The following is a 12,851-nucleotide window of genomic DNA, read 5'->3' on the forward strand; positions in this document are numbered from 1 at the left end:
TTACAGAGGGGAAACATAGATAGTCTATGTAATGTAAGTTATTTTAAAGGTAAATTCAGACCAGCGATATGTATATTTATCTATTGGTTTTGAAATATCCGTTTTTGTTTAACATTGCAAGGGTTTTATTCACATTATCCACTCACAAAATAATTTTGAGGCTAGTTCCTGTTACATAGTCATTTGAGCTAGGAGTGTGATAATATCGTAATTGTTGTTTTAAAGTATGCCAGCTAACACTGATCATGTCACTCAAAATAAAATAAAAAAATAGATAAAATCAGAACAAGAGTGAACAGAGGAAGTTAGAAGTTAAGAGTGGGAATGAAAGAAGAAATTAGTTGAACCATGTGATTAAGTATGAAGATCATGTGATTGTTTTAGTAAACTAAGCTTACTAAAATAGTTGTCATGTTAGATAAAGGTTATAACAACTTTGCTTCAAAGTATTTTATGTTCATTCATCTTATATCTGGTTGGTTTGGTTGATGGTGTTAAAAATATTAAAGTGGGTGGATGCTGTTGTCATCTTTGTGGACTTTACCTCTTGTGTAAACTCTATAATGGTTGGTTTGAACTTCCTCCTTTTATGCAGAAATGAAAGTGCAGGTAGACATTTTTTTATTCCCGTGATCAAAAAAAAAAAAAAAAAAAGTAGTATTGAGAAACAAAACAGTCCAAATTTATTTGGTGTGAGCACTGAACAACTTGCAAGCTCAAACTAAATATAATTATATAGCTTTCTGCTAAGGACTGTTAAAGCAGAGGTGAGTTTGACATTGTAACTATACTACTTCATTGTTCATTTTGTAGATAATTTGTCTGATTCATTTTTACACAACGATTATGTGTTTGCAGGCATGCAGTCCTGTTAACAAGGAAACATGACCTCCAGATTTAGACTTTCACTGAAATATAAAACAAAATCTTCAAAGAGGTTAGAATACTGGTTGATACATGTAAAGTTAAGTAATATATACAGTGTCCTACATTTATTTCAGACTCAAAATGTAAACAAAAAGTAAGTGTCAACTGCAAACAAATGCTGGTAGGAGTAGTGCTTTTTTTTTTCAATGAATTAAAAGTGGATGTATTAAGTCCTATTGGAGAAACCACAGGTGTAGAGAATTTACTATCAACATGATCCAATAACTCTTCACGAAATAGCTTTTCCCTCATTAAATAATAACAGTGGTTAATTTTTAAAGAATGCTTTACAATACATTACCTTTGGATGACAATTTATTATGGGAATTCATAATCTGACAAAATATTTTTATTCACCAGTTCAATTCAGAAGAAATCATCCCAAACTGACCGTAGTGGTGTGTCTTTAAAGAGTGACCAGTCAAGGAATCCTGATATTAATTTCAAAGAGAGAAACTCTTTTGCTGAAAAGAGGTCAGTATCATGGTTAAACAGGTCTAGCAGGTATTGAACTGGTTTAACTCAAACCAAATCTGATGATTATTTGAATTGTGCTATGAAAAGTACAATGTAAAGTGGTTACATGATAATCACATAATAATTAACTGACGTAAATCTGGATTTAAAATGCATGTTCATGGCAGGTGTAAAGCGTATATAGATTATATGTAGTCTAATGAATATATTATTTATTAGGTACATTTATACAGGGCACCTGTAAAGACAGTACATAGTAGAAAATTAAATGAAAAGTTTTTAACATGCAGTGTATATATTGATAAAATCTTTCTGATGTACTACAGTGACAGTCATTATGTGCCTCACTCCTCAAGTAAAAAACACAAGAATGCAGTCTTTAAGGTATGCATTTGTCTGTTTTATGGTAGATAAACTTATCTGCTTTTATTATGGTTATTGTGTGTGGGTGTAGATACATTTGAGTCATTAACACAACCACATGTTTAAACTCATGTGATGCATGTGATGTTCTTTAAACACTGATTTCAGATGCTTAAGCGCACAGTCATATCTCTGATTAAAAATGAACTGAAGAAGTTTAAGAAAATGCTGAGCCCAGATTACCCACAATTCTCTGAGAAAGATGAAGAGGATGATGAAGGTCAGTCCGATGTCAGAGATGGGGTTCTGAAGATCACATTGCACGTCTTGAGGAAGATGAACCAGACAGACCTCGCTAACACATTACTGACCAGTAAGAGCTCTGGGCCATAAAACAAGTATATCTGTTCTACCTTAAAGAGTGTAAGAAATCCTATTCTAAACCCATTTTACTCCTGTGATATGAAAAAAAACATTTTCTCAATTGCCTTTCAGGCTTGATATATCTCCTTGAATGTGTATTTTAATCTATTTGCATTGATAAAATGCTTTAACACAACAAAAATTATATGGTTTGATTTAAGAATGTCTTTAGTAAACAGGGATTTCTGTACCTCAAATAGTACATCATGACACTGATGGATGAACTGATAAAATATGCACCTTGCATAAAATTTAAGTCACTTGGATAAAATTCTTAAATGTAAATGAAAATTAGGGCCTCAAAGTACATGATGCTTTAATTGCCAAACATGACTGAATGCCGTTCTGTCTACCAGAACTGACCCCCATGGGTCAACACATACTAAAATCCAATCTGAGGGCAAAATTTTGTAAAATTCATGAAGGAATTTCACTGCATGGTAAAACAACTCTTCTGCATGAGATCTACACAGAGCTCTATATCACAGAAGGAGGGAGTGGAGAGATCAGATTTCAACATGAGGTGAGACAGATTGAGACAACATCCTGGACACCAGAGACACCGGAAGCACCAATCAAATGCAATGACATTTTTAAAGCCTTACCTGGACAAAACAAACCCATCAGATCTGTACTGACTAAAGGAGTTGCTGGAATTGGAAAAACGATCGTTGTGCAGAAGCTCATTATGGACTGGGCAGAAGGAATCACTAATCAAGACATCCACTACATATTTCCACTTCCCTTCAGAGAGCTCAATTTGATGAAGGAGAAAAATACTAGTCTGATGGAGCTTCTCTATCAGTTTTTCACAGATCTGAGATTACCAAATTTTGATGACTATAAAATTATGTTCATATTTGATGGTCTTGATGAGTGTCGACTTCCACTAGATTTCCAGAACAATGACATTTTATATGATGTAACAGAGTCAGCCTCAGTGGATGTTCTCCTGACGAACCTCATTAAGGGGAATCTGCTTCCATCTGCTCTCCTCTGGATCACCTCTCGACCAGCAGCAGCCAGTCAGATCCCTCCTGAGTGTGTTGACAAAGTCACCGAAGTACGAGGGTTCAATGACCCTCAGAAGGATGAGTATTTCAGGAAGAGAGTCAGTGATCAGAGTCTGGCCAGCAGAATCATCACACACATTAAATCTTCAAGGAGCCTCTACATCATGTGCCACATCCCAGTCTTCTGCTGGATTTCAGCCACTGTTTTAGAGAGGATGCTGAGTGAAGCAGAGAGTGCAGAGATCCCCAAGACTCTCACTCAAATGTTCACACATTTTCTAGTTTATCAGATCAAACAAAGAATCCAGAAATACCAAGAAAACATTGATATAGATCTTCAGCAGACAACAGAGAATATATTTTCCCTGGGAAGACTTGCTTTTCAACAGCTAGAAAAAGGGAACCTGATCTTCTATGAGGAAGACCTCAGAGAGTGTGGTATTGATGTCAGAGAAGTGTCAGTGTATTCAGGATTGTGCACCCAGATCTTCAGAGAAGAGTTTGGACTGTACCTGGGAAAGGTGTACAGCTTTGTACATCTCAGCTTTCAGGAGTTTCTTGCTGCTTTATTCAAGTTTCTTTCCTTAATCCTAAAACCTACCAAGCATTTTAAACTATTTAGCTCCACAATGACTGATTTGCTAAAAAGAGAAGTTGACAGAGCCTTGCAAAGTGACAATGGACACCTGGACCTTTACGTTCGCTTCCTTCTGGGCCTCTCACTGGAGTCAAATCAGCATCTCTTACAAGGCCTACTGACACATAAAGGGAATATATGCCTAATAAACAAACACAAAATCATTAAATATCTCAAGGAGAAAATCAAGGATAATCTCTCTCCAGAGAAATCCATCAATCTGTTCCACTGCCTGAATGAGCTGAATGATCATTCTCTAGTGCAGGAAGTCCAAGCATACCTAAAGGAAACAGGTCCCAGTGGTCTCTCTGCATTCAAACTCTCTCCTGCTCAGTGGTCAGCTCTGGGGTTTGTGTTGCTGAACTCAGAAAATGAGCTGGATGAGTTTAAGCTGAGTAAATATGATCAATCAGAAGAATGTCTTCTGAGACTGCTGCCAGTAGTCAAAGCTTCTAGAAAAGCTAAGTGAGTATGTGTGTAAATCTTAGAATTAAAAAATGTATGTAAATCTTAGAATTACATTATTTGTATTCATGATGGGTTCCTATACTTTGGAAGAACTTGTATACCATTTGAAAAAAAGAGTATAATTATTGACTCTAAAAATTATGTGGTGTAAATATTTAGTTTAGTCACACTTCCGTTTGGGGCCAAATTATATCTATTAGCTAACTATTAATTACAACTTAATTAACAATTAATTGCCTCAGTAAACTCCTTATACACTGCTTTGAAATAGTAAGGTTTAAATTCAGGTATGGCGTAGGGATTAAGGGAACTACAATCTAACAAAATATGTTTTATAAGTGCTAGGTGCAGGACAGTTTGTATCATCTTGATGTTTTTTACTCTACTAAATTAATTGTAATTCATAAATTTAAAAACATGCCAATTTTAGATAAGGCATATTTAAGTGACTGTGTGTATGAATTGCATTTTTTAAGTATTAATGTGTGTAATGTATTCAATAATGCATTTATACAATTTGAATATATTAATAGGATAAATAAACAGGACAACAAAGCATCATGTAAACCTGTAAATCAAAGGTAGATTGTAGGGTAACTGAGTGCAACTGGGAAAGGAGTAGGGGAAGATAAAGTAGATGATAAAGAGAAGGAAAATGAATATGATGAGATGCAGTGCCAGATTTGATGAAAGAGATGTACTGCTCCTTATTAACATACAAACTAAATTTTACATCAAAACCAGCATACTGTAAGATGGCACATTGTTACCTTAGCTGATCCAATGAAACATTTCCTTTATCTCTCACAGCCTGTGTGATTCTAATCTGACAGAGAAGAGCTGTTCAGCACTGGCCTCAGTCATTAGTTCAAACTCCTCAAGTCTGGCAGATTTGGACATGAGCAACAACAACCTGAAGGATTCAGGAGTGAAACTGCTCTGTACTGGACTGAAGAGTCCACAGTGTAAACTGGATACATTACAGTATGCTATCTCACATTTTGTAGTGATATAATATTTTGGAGAGGTATACAAGCAAAACAACATTATAATTTAGTTATGGAGAGTCTCAAAAAGTTATTTTTTTGCAGGTTGTCAAACTGCTGTATTACAGAGAATGGTTGTGCTGCTTTGGCTTCAGCTCTGAGAACAAATCTCTCACACTTCAGAAAACTGAATCTCGGTGACAATACACTTGGAGACCCAGGAGTAAACCTGCTCTCTGGTTTCCTGGAGGATCCACAATGCCAACTGGTCAAACTACAGTGAGTGCCATTACCATATGGAATATTAGTCTCTATCAGTATGAAATTAATACTTATATGCCTTTAGATTTCACTTCTATCTAATCATCGCAATTAGATGCATTTACCTGATAATAAAACCTGATTTTATGAAACACATTTTTGCTGTTTGAATATCAATGTGAGGTTATTTTAACATTTTATTCTAATACAAAATTATATGTCTTATTTAATAAGCATAGAAACAAAAAAAAACATGTTATTCCTTATGTTTTTAAATATTAATATATTTGATATCTTTCTTTCTACAGCCTTTGTAACTGCAGTATTGGAGAGGAAGGTTTTGCTGCTTTGGCTTCAGCTCTAACATCAAACCCCTCACACATTAGAGAACTGAACCTGGGTATGAATAAACCAGAAAATTCAGGAGTAAAGATGCTCTCTCATCTACTGGAAAATAAAATCTGCAAACTAGAGAAACTAAAGTAAGTTTTTGATATTCACAATTCTGAAATTCTTTCTGTAATTGTTAAAGGGTATGTCTAATGCCATTTCATGCATTGTGATTTATTTATACTGTCAAAGAGTTTCATTGTCAAGCTAAACATGACTAAAGTCTCCAAAAAATACATAAATAAATAAATAAACTGAACAAGTGATAGATTATTTCTGTGGCAAACAAACTCCTTCAAGGTTCTTATAATTTTTGGGAAGTTTTCTTTTTTCCAAATATGTCCCTGTATCAGTGTTGAGTACTCGAGACTCGGACTCGGTCTTGGACTCGGTCTCGAGACCGTATTTTAATGGTCTCGGTCTTGTCATGGACTCGTGTGCATTTTGACTCGGTATTGACTCGGACTTGAACATATTAGGAATCGGACTTATGCCCGAGTCCACTCGAGTCCCAATCAAAATATTTCATGATTATTACTGTATGTTAATGTTTCTTTAAATTGATGTATGATTGATACATCCAATGACTGGTGATTTTCTTGTGACATGAGACGTTAGGCCAGCGACACACTGGATGCATGGCGCAAGCGTCTCAACTGCGTGGCGTGTCTGTTTTTAATTCGGCTCCCATGTTAACAGGTTAGAGCTTGCAGACTGCCTGCGTGAGACGCGCATCCCAGGCGCAGCTCGAGCCGCGCGGAAAATGCGTGCATGCTAGAAATAGAACCGACGCCTATTTTTCACGCGAACACGCGCGTGTTGGAAGCGTTTCCAGGAAAAATAAACTAGGAAAATATGTTTATATGTCACTTGTGTCATTATGTACACAAATACATATTAATTCATGACATTTTGATATTTGAAAGTCTATAGGTTGGCATAAATTCAGATATAAATGTAATTTAAAAAAAATAAATAAATAATTATCGATTTTCAAATATTGCACCTGTCAAACATACTCTATTTTGCAAGAGCCTGGTTTTTTGGCGGCCTCTCTCTATGTCATCTATAGCAGAAGCAGCGCGCCAGCGCTGCGTCAGACACGCTTCTGGTGTGTAAAGACACAGAAAACGCGAAGCAGCCACCACGCTTCTAGCACGCAGCAGAGACGCCACGCAGCCAGTGTGTCACCGGCCTAAGTTACCCTCCTGCCATCCGCCTGTAGTGATCCCGCTTTCCAGAAAGCCACATTGCTACATTATTTCTCTCAACTGTGTTATTTTTACAAAGTAGGACAAAATGGTGACAGAAAAAAACAAATATTGTTTAATTAAATTATATAATGAATACAGACACAGACTGACTGTCTCAACACTAAACATCTCCCCCCAAAAAATGTCTGACAGAAGGCATTGAACTTATATGGCATTTCAACCAGCTTTCTTCCCCTGGCACATACACACTTTTGCATGAAATTTTCCTGGACAGTCAGTCGGCTCTTGTGTGTATGCCCTCCGTAACTAAAGAAACTTCGACTAGTGTGTATTTTACCCTGCATTAAAACACACCATCCAGTGAAATTAGCATTAGATTATCCGTTGCTGTTACAGAAAGTGATGAAATGGTAACTTTTGTCAGTCACCGCTTCCTCTGCACCAATAGAGAGAGTTTTTAGTCTTTGTGGATTGATCATGAGACCACATCGTGCTTGGTTGGGTAGCAGGATGGTCTCCTCACTTAATTTTTTGAAAAGTAATTATGCCCATCTTTAATCTTCACAACATCTAAAGTGCACATAATCCAAGACATTTTCAGGATATTAGCAGTCATTAGTTAAGCTTCAGGGTTAAAAGTTATGTGAAAGCTGTTACAGTTGAACATTCACAGGTATAGTGGTACAGTAATGTTACTTGTACTAGAAGTGTTATGTAGAATTACAATATAGAGTCGTACAGTAATGTTATGTGTACTAGAAAGGTTATATGGATGTGTATAGTGGTACAACGATGTTATGTGAAAATGGGCACTTAATATTGACAAGTAACAATTCATAATTCTAGTAAAATTACCTTTACACCACATACTATGTGGCCCTTTTACCCTTTATTGTTTCCATCATACATTTTACATACTCTTGAAGATTTCTTTAGGTCTTGTCTCAGACCCAATCTCTCTGGTCTCGGTCTTGACTCGGACTCGACCCTTTCTGAACTCGGTCTTGACTCGGACTCGACCCTTTCTGAACTCGGTCTTGACTCGGACTCGACCATCTCTGGACTCGATCTGGACTCGGACTCGAATGAGCCGGTCTCGACTACAACACTGCCCTGTATAACATCATATAGGGCGGAATTCCTTTTATGGGTACTTCTCCAGGAAGAGTGTTCACACACATCAACCAAAGCGGTAGTAAGAGCACACCCATCAACATGCTTAATTCAGGTTATGGAAGTTGTCGGCAGTGCTACACAGGATTTGCTTGAGAAGGATATGTCATTTTGATTTTGACTACAAAATTAACTATGACACCAAAGAAGTGTGTTTTTATGTCTTTGTCCTTTAACAATTGATGCACAAGCATTGCTGGTTATAGACTGTTTAAGAGGGAGCAACAAAAACAACAAAAAAAGGGTTTAGACACAAAATGTAAAAATGTAATTTTGGGTAAAAGTACAGCATTAGACACATTGTGCTTGTAGGTGAAATGTTTTCTCTTTTCAGGTTGTTTAAGAGCAGCATTAGAGGAGAAGGATTTGCTCTTCTGGTAGCAGCTCTGAGATCAAACCCCTCACACCTGAGAGAACTAGATCTGAGTGAGAATGAACTAGGAGACTCAGGAGTGAAGGTGCTCTCTGATCTACTGAAGGAGCCATATTGTAAACTGAAGACAGTACAGTGAGTGTAACAGTTATACAAAAGAGAAAAACTATAGCTAGATTGCATAAAAGTAGGGTGAGTATACTTTTATGAAATCAAATCAAATATCATCTACCGTGTTTCTTATGAATATTGTTGACTCTGTGGATAATTGATTATGTTACTCTTTTAAGTTGCTTTGGATAAAAGCACCTCCTAATTGCATATATAATGTATGTGTTAATATTCATTGGATGGTTATTTATTAAGTCAAATCACCTTTAATTATATATTTATTTATATAATGCTTCACATTACTTCTACACTTACACTCTCTCTTCTTTTTCTATTTTATCTACTTTTCTTTTTACTTATACAAAAAACTTGACACTTGCTTCTGCAAGCATTTCTTTGAAAACAGTTGTTTCATTTAGAGCTATGTGTTCTGAACAACTTACATACTTCAGTGTCAACTAATTCAACTTAATTATTTTTTGTTATGCAGACTTTCTAACTGTAGTATTGGAGAAGAAAGCTCTGGTTATCTGGCTTTAGCTCTGAGATCAAACCCATCGCACCTGAGAGAGTTTGATCTCAGTTCAAACAACCCTCAAGATTCAGGAATAAAGCTGCTCTCTAATCTTCTGGAGGATCCACAGTGTAAACTTGAGAAACTGAAGTGAGCACTATTAAACTAGCACATAAACTGAATTAATATACTTAATAAATAAAGGTGTTTGTGGTTAAGTCTAATTAAGTAACAGAAAAGGAAAACATTGTGAAATAGAGTGCTAAAGACATGAGTATTTTCTTATTATACAGACCAGCCACTACATTACAAAGTTTTCCTTTTCTTTTTTTTCCTTCTTTTTGCAGGTTGTGTAACTGCAGTATTGGAGAGGAAAGTTGTTCTGCTCTGGCTTCAGCTTTAAGATTAAACCCCTCACACATAAAAGAGTTGGAGTTGACTCAAAAAGGAAAATTATGACATCTGTTGCCGTCATGCTATTCCAAATCCATAAAACTCTTGTTCATCTTATAAACAAAAATGAAAATATTTATAATGAAGTCTGACAGATTTCTTTCCCTCTATTGAAAGTCAATTTTACCAAAAGTAAACCTTATCTGTATTAATTAAGTGAGAAGGATCATGATCATTTTTTTTTATTCACATGTAAACACTGATCAACAAAAATACTGCACAAAGAGAACATTAAATATTGTCAACAGAATCTCAGCCATGCTTTCTTGACATGCAATAATGTACTTTACTAATGTAACCTTGGTTCATTAAGATACTGGAGCGAGTACTCCTGTTAAGACGTTATGGGGAAAACTCCTTTTTCTCAACTGAAAAATCATTCCAAGAGATTTTCGTATGGCCTCGTAACTCAGTGAGGACCAAAAATGTACAGTAAAGAAAACAAACGCCTGAAGCACTGGCTTTACCGTATAGCAAAAGTGAGACCATTATGCAGAAAGAATCCAGGCCTGTAAGGCCGGGGACATCCAGATGATAGAACCTGGTAAATTGCACAGCTAGGCTAAGCCGGCCTCCACACAAATCTCTACAATCGAAACACCGCTAGACCAAGCCCAGGAAGAGGCGACACCTCTTGTTGAGTGGGCTCTTACTCCCATGGGGAATTGTAGGCCCAAAGAAGAGTAAGCTAGCACGATAGTATCAATTATCCATTTGGAAAGTCTCTGCTTTGTGACTGGAGACCCTTGGTGTCAACAAAGCATATATAAAAAGATGTTTCAACTGCCTGAATGGGCCGGAATGTCCCTAATGGGGCAAAGTAAACTCAGCTCTGGGTCTTGCTCCGAATGAGGAAGCACTGATAGAGCTATAACCTGTGCTCTGAACAGAGTTTAGAGCACTTTACATTAGCATGCCTCGGCTTTAGGATGACCCTGGGGTTGTTGGCTCGAAATTCGAGGCAGTTGGGGCTCACCGGGAGCACCTGCAGATCTCCCATAAGCTTCACTGATGCTATTGTCAGTAACAGATCTTTTTTTAGCATCAGGGGTTGAAGGTCAACACACTATAGCAGCTCAAAGGGAGGACTCTTTAGAGCCCTCGACACCATGGGCAGGACCCCGTTAAAAAACAATGGCTCCAATTGCTGCTGAATGGCCAGTGCACATTCTGCAGTGCTACCAACCTCATTTGAGAACCAATCCCCTGGGCATACTTGCGAGGGTATCTGTATCAATGTAATCATCCTGAATGGCCATCTCATTAGGGCACTTTTCAGGTGCCTGAGATTGAGAATGGCCTTAGGCCACCATCCTTTTGGGGCACAAGGAAGTATCGGCTATAGAAGCCTTACTCACTCTGAGCTAAAGGAACCATTTCTGCTCCTTTCATGGCCTGTGTGCCAATGGATTGGATTGGTTCGAGTGCCTCGTGGGGACCTGCTGCTTGTGACAAGCAGAAGAGGACATTTTCACTCTTTTTGAAAATTGTTGCATTTTATTTTTCCTGCTGTAACAGCGATGGGTTTTGTGGGCGCTATTTTAATGGTAGTATATACCACAAACACATTGCTGTCAGCACCCGTAAGTGAATGGGCTGCTTGTATGCACAACAGTGGCTGCTTGGGATGTAGTCCGGCGACATTGAGGCTATCCCCCCTCCTCTTCTGTCCCACAGATCAGGATGATGCCTGATGCGCTGGATCCAGCACTACCTTGGGCTGTGTTCCCTGGCGTTTAGCGAATGGATAGCATCTGGCCAAGCAGTAAAGCAATGAGGACATTCCCTCTTGGTGAGTGCAGCTTCAGTGTGAGCACCGCCCAAGCATGAGTCATGCACAAACCAATGGCCGTGCAGTTACACTGCGTTACTGAAAAGGCTCCAGTATTCAGAGAAAAAGGAGTTTTCCTCATACGTCTTTGCAGACGAAGTACGAGTGAAGTATCAATAGGGAACCAAAGAGGTTTGTTCATGTGACAAACAAGCATGATTGAATTGCTGCAGTACCAAATAGGTCTGTCTTCACAAGTGAAGCAAGGAAGGTTACTTAGGTTTTATAATAGATGATTGATAAGTTATAATATAACTAAGTTCTAATATTTTATGATTATAATAACTTTTTGAAGCATTACATTTTTAGGTGAATGAACTTCCAGTAAAAGGGCAAAGATGTGTGTTTTGTGTTTTGAAGATGAACAAATGTCTTGTAAACGATGACAAATTTTGAAGTTTACTATTCCTTTGATAAACAGAGAAGAAGAATGAAAAGTATGAAAGAGCTGTAAAGACATTGACAAAAATATATATATATTTTTATACAAATCAGCCACCACATCCTTTCTTATTTCTTCTCTTTGTAGGTTGTGTAAATGCAGTATCGGAGAGGAAGGTTGTTTTGCTCTTGCTTCAGCTCTGAGATCAAACCCCTTACACCTCAGAGAACTAAACCTAAGCTTAAATAAACCTGGAATCTCAGTGAAATTCTTGTCCGATCTACTGGAAGATACAAATTGCAAACTGGAGTCCCTAAAGTGAGTTTTGCTCTCGTGACTGTTACATTGTTTGTTCTGGTATCTGAATAACTAGTCCTGAAATCTTTTTTATTTTTTTCTGTTAAACAGATTCTAGGCCCCATGCAGTTGACCTGTTTGACACTGTCCTACAGAGTAGCCTTTTTCTTTGTCTCCACTGCCTAAAAGCTGTAATCAAAAAATATTTACTATCCACACTGCTTTAGTCAGGTGGCTTCAGGTCTCTGCTATTTCTAAATAAAACTCACTCACTTAAATTTGATAAGAAAGTTGCAGTAATGAACACATTAACCATTAATTCTGACACTAACACACAAAACTAACAAGACAAAATGTATGTAATACTATGAATAACAGTACTGTACATTAAAGCAATTCATTTTTTTTCAATGCTTAAAGTATTACAGTATTTCAATTTTACTGAACACATTTTCACATTTGTCAGTCATTATTTGACAAAACATCATTGCTGGTCATTGCATATAATGCTGAAGCTGTGGACACCTGTCTCAGCAATACTCTATCTATATCTCCATG

General features: G+C 37.2%; 1 protein-coding gene across 4 annotated transcripts in view; it reads left to right on the plus strand.

Moving 5' to 3' along the window:
* The first annotated feature begins 670 nt into the window (after window positions 1-670).
* The window catches only part of LOC113068691 (NACHT, LRR and PYD domains-containing protein 12-like), a 28,249-nt gene continuing 16,068 nt past the window's right edge, over window positions 671-12,851 (plus strand). Inside the window, exons 1-13 of one of the 4 annotated variants that reach the window (XM_026241520.1) lie at window positions 671-767; window positions 859-937; window positions 1,288-1,401; window positions 1,731-1,788; window positions 1,936-2,140; window positions 2,547-4,305; window positions 5,119-5,292; window positions 5,400-5,573; window positions 5,864-6,037; window positions 8,667-8,840; window positions 9,307-9,480; window positions 12,144-12,314; window positions 12,405-12,704. In XM_026241520.1, coding sequence (XP_026097305.1) covers window positions 885-937; window positions 1,288-1,401; window positions 1,731-1,788; window positions 1,936-2,140; window positions 2,547-4,305; window positions 5,119-5,292; window positions 5,400-5,573; window positions 5,864-6,037; window positions 8,667-8,840; window positions 9,307-9,480; window positions 12,144-12,314; window positions 12,405-12,411 — 3,237 coding nt within the window. In that variant the 5' untranslated portion in view covers window positions 671-767; window positions 859-884 and the 3' untranslated portion in view covers window positions 12,412-12,704. Of the gene's footprint in view, window positions 768-858; window positions 938-1,287; window positions 1,402-1,730; window positions 1,789-1,935; window positions 2,141-2,546; window positions 4,306-5,118; window positions 5,293-5,399; window positions 5,574-5,863; window positions 6,038-8,666; window positions 8,898-9,306; window positions 9,481-9,677; window positions 12,315-12,404; window positions 12,705-12,851 lie in introns of those variants that run through there. The other 3 variants (XM_026241521.1, XR_003279586.1, XM_026241524.1) reach the window with 3 other exon arrangements.

The sequence above is a fragment of the Carassius auratus genome, linkage group LG48F, assembly GCF_003368295.1.
Source record: "Carassius auratus strain Wakin linkage group LG48F, ASM336829v1, whole genome shotgun sequence".
In the NCBI taxonomy this organism is placed as follows: Eukaryota; Metazoa; Chordata; class Actinopteri; order Cypriniformes; family Cyprinidae; genus Carassius; species Carassius auratus.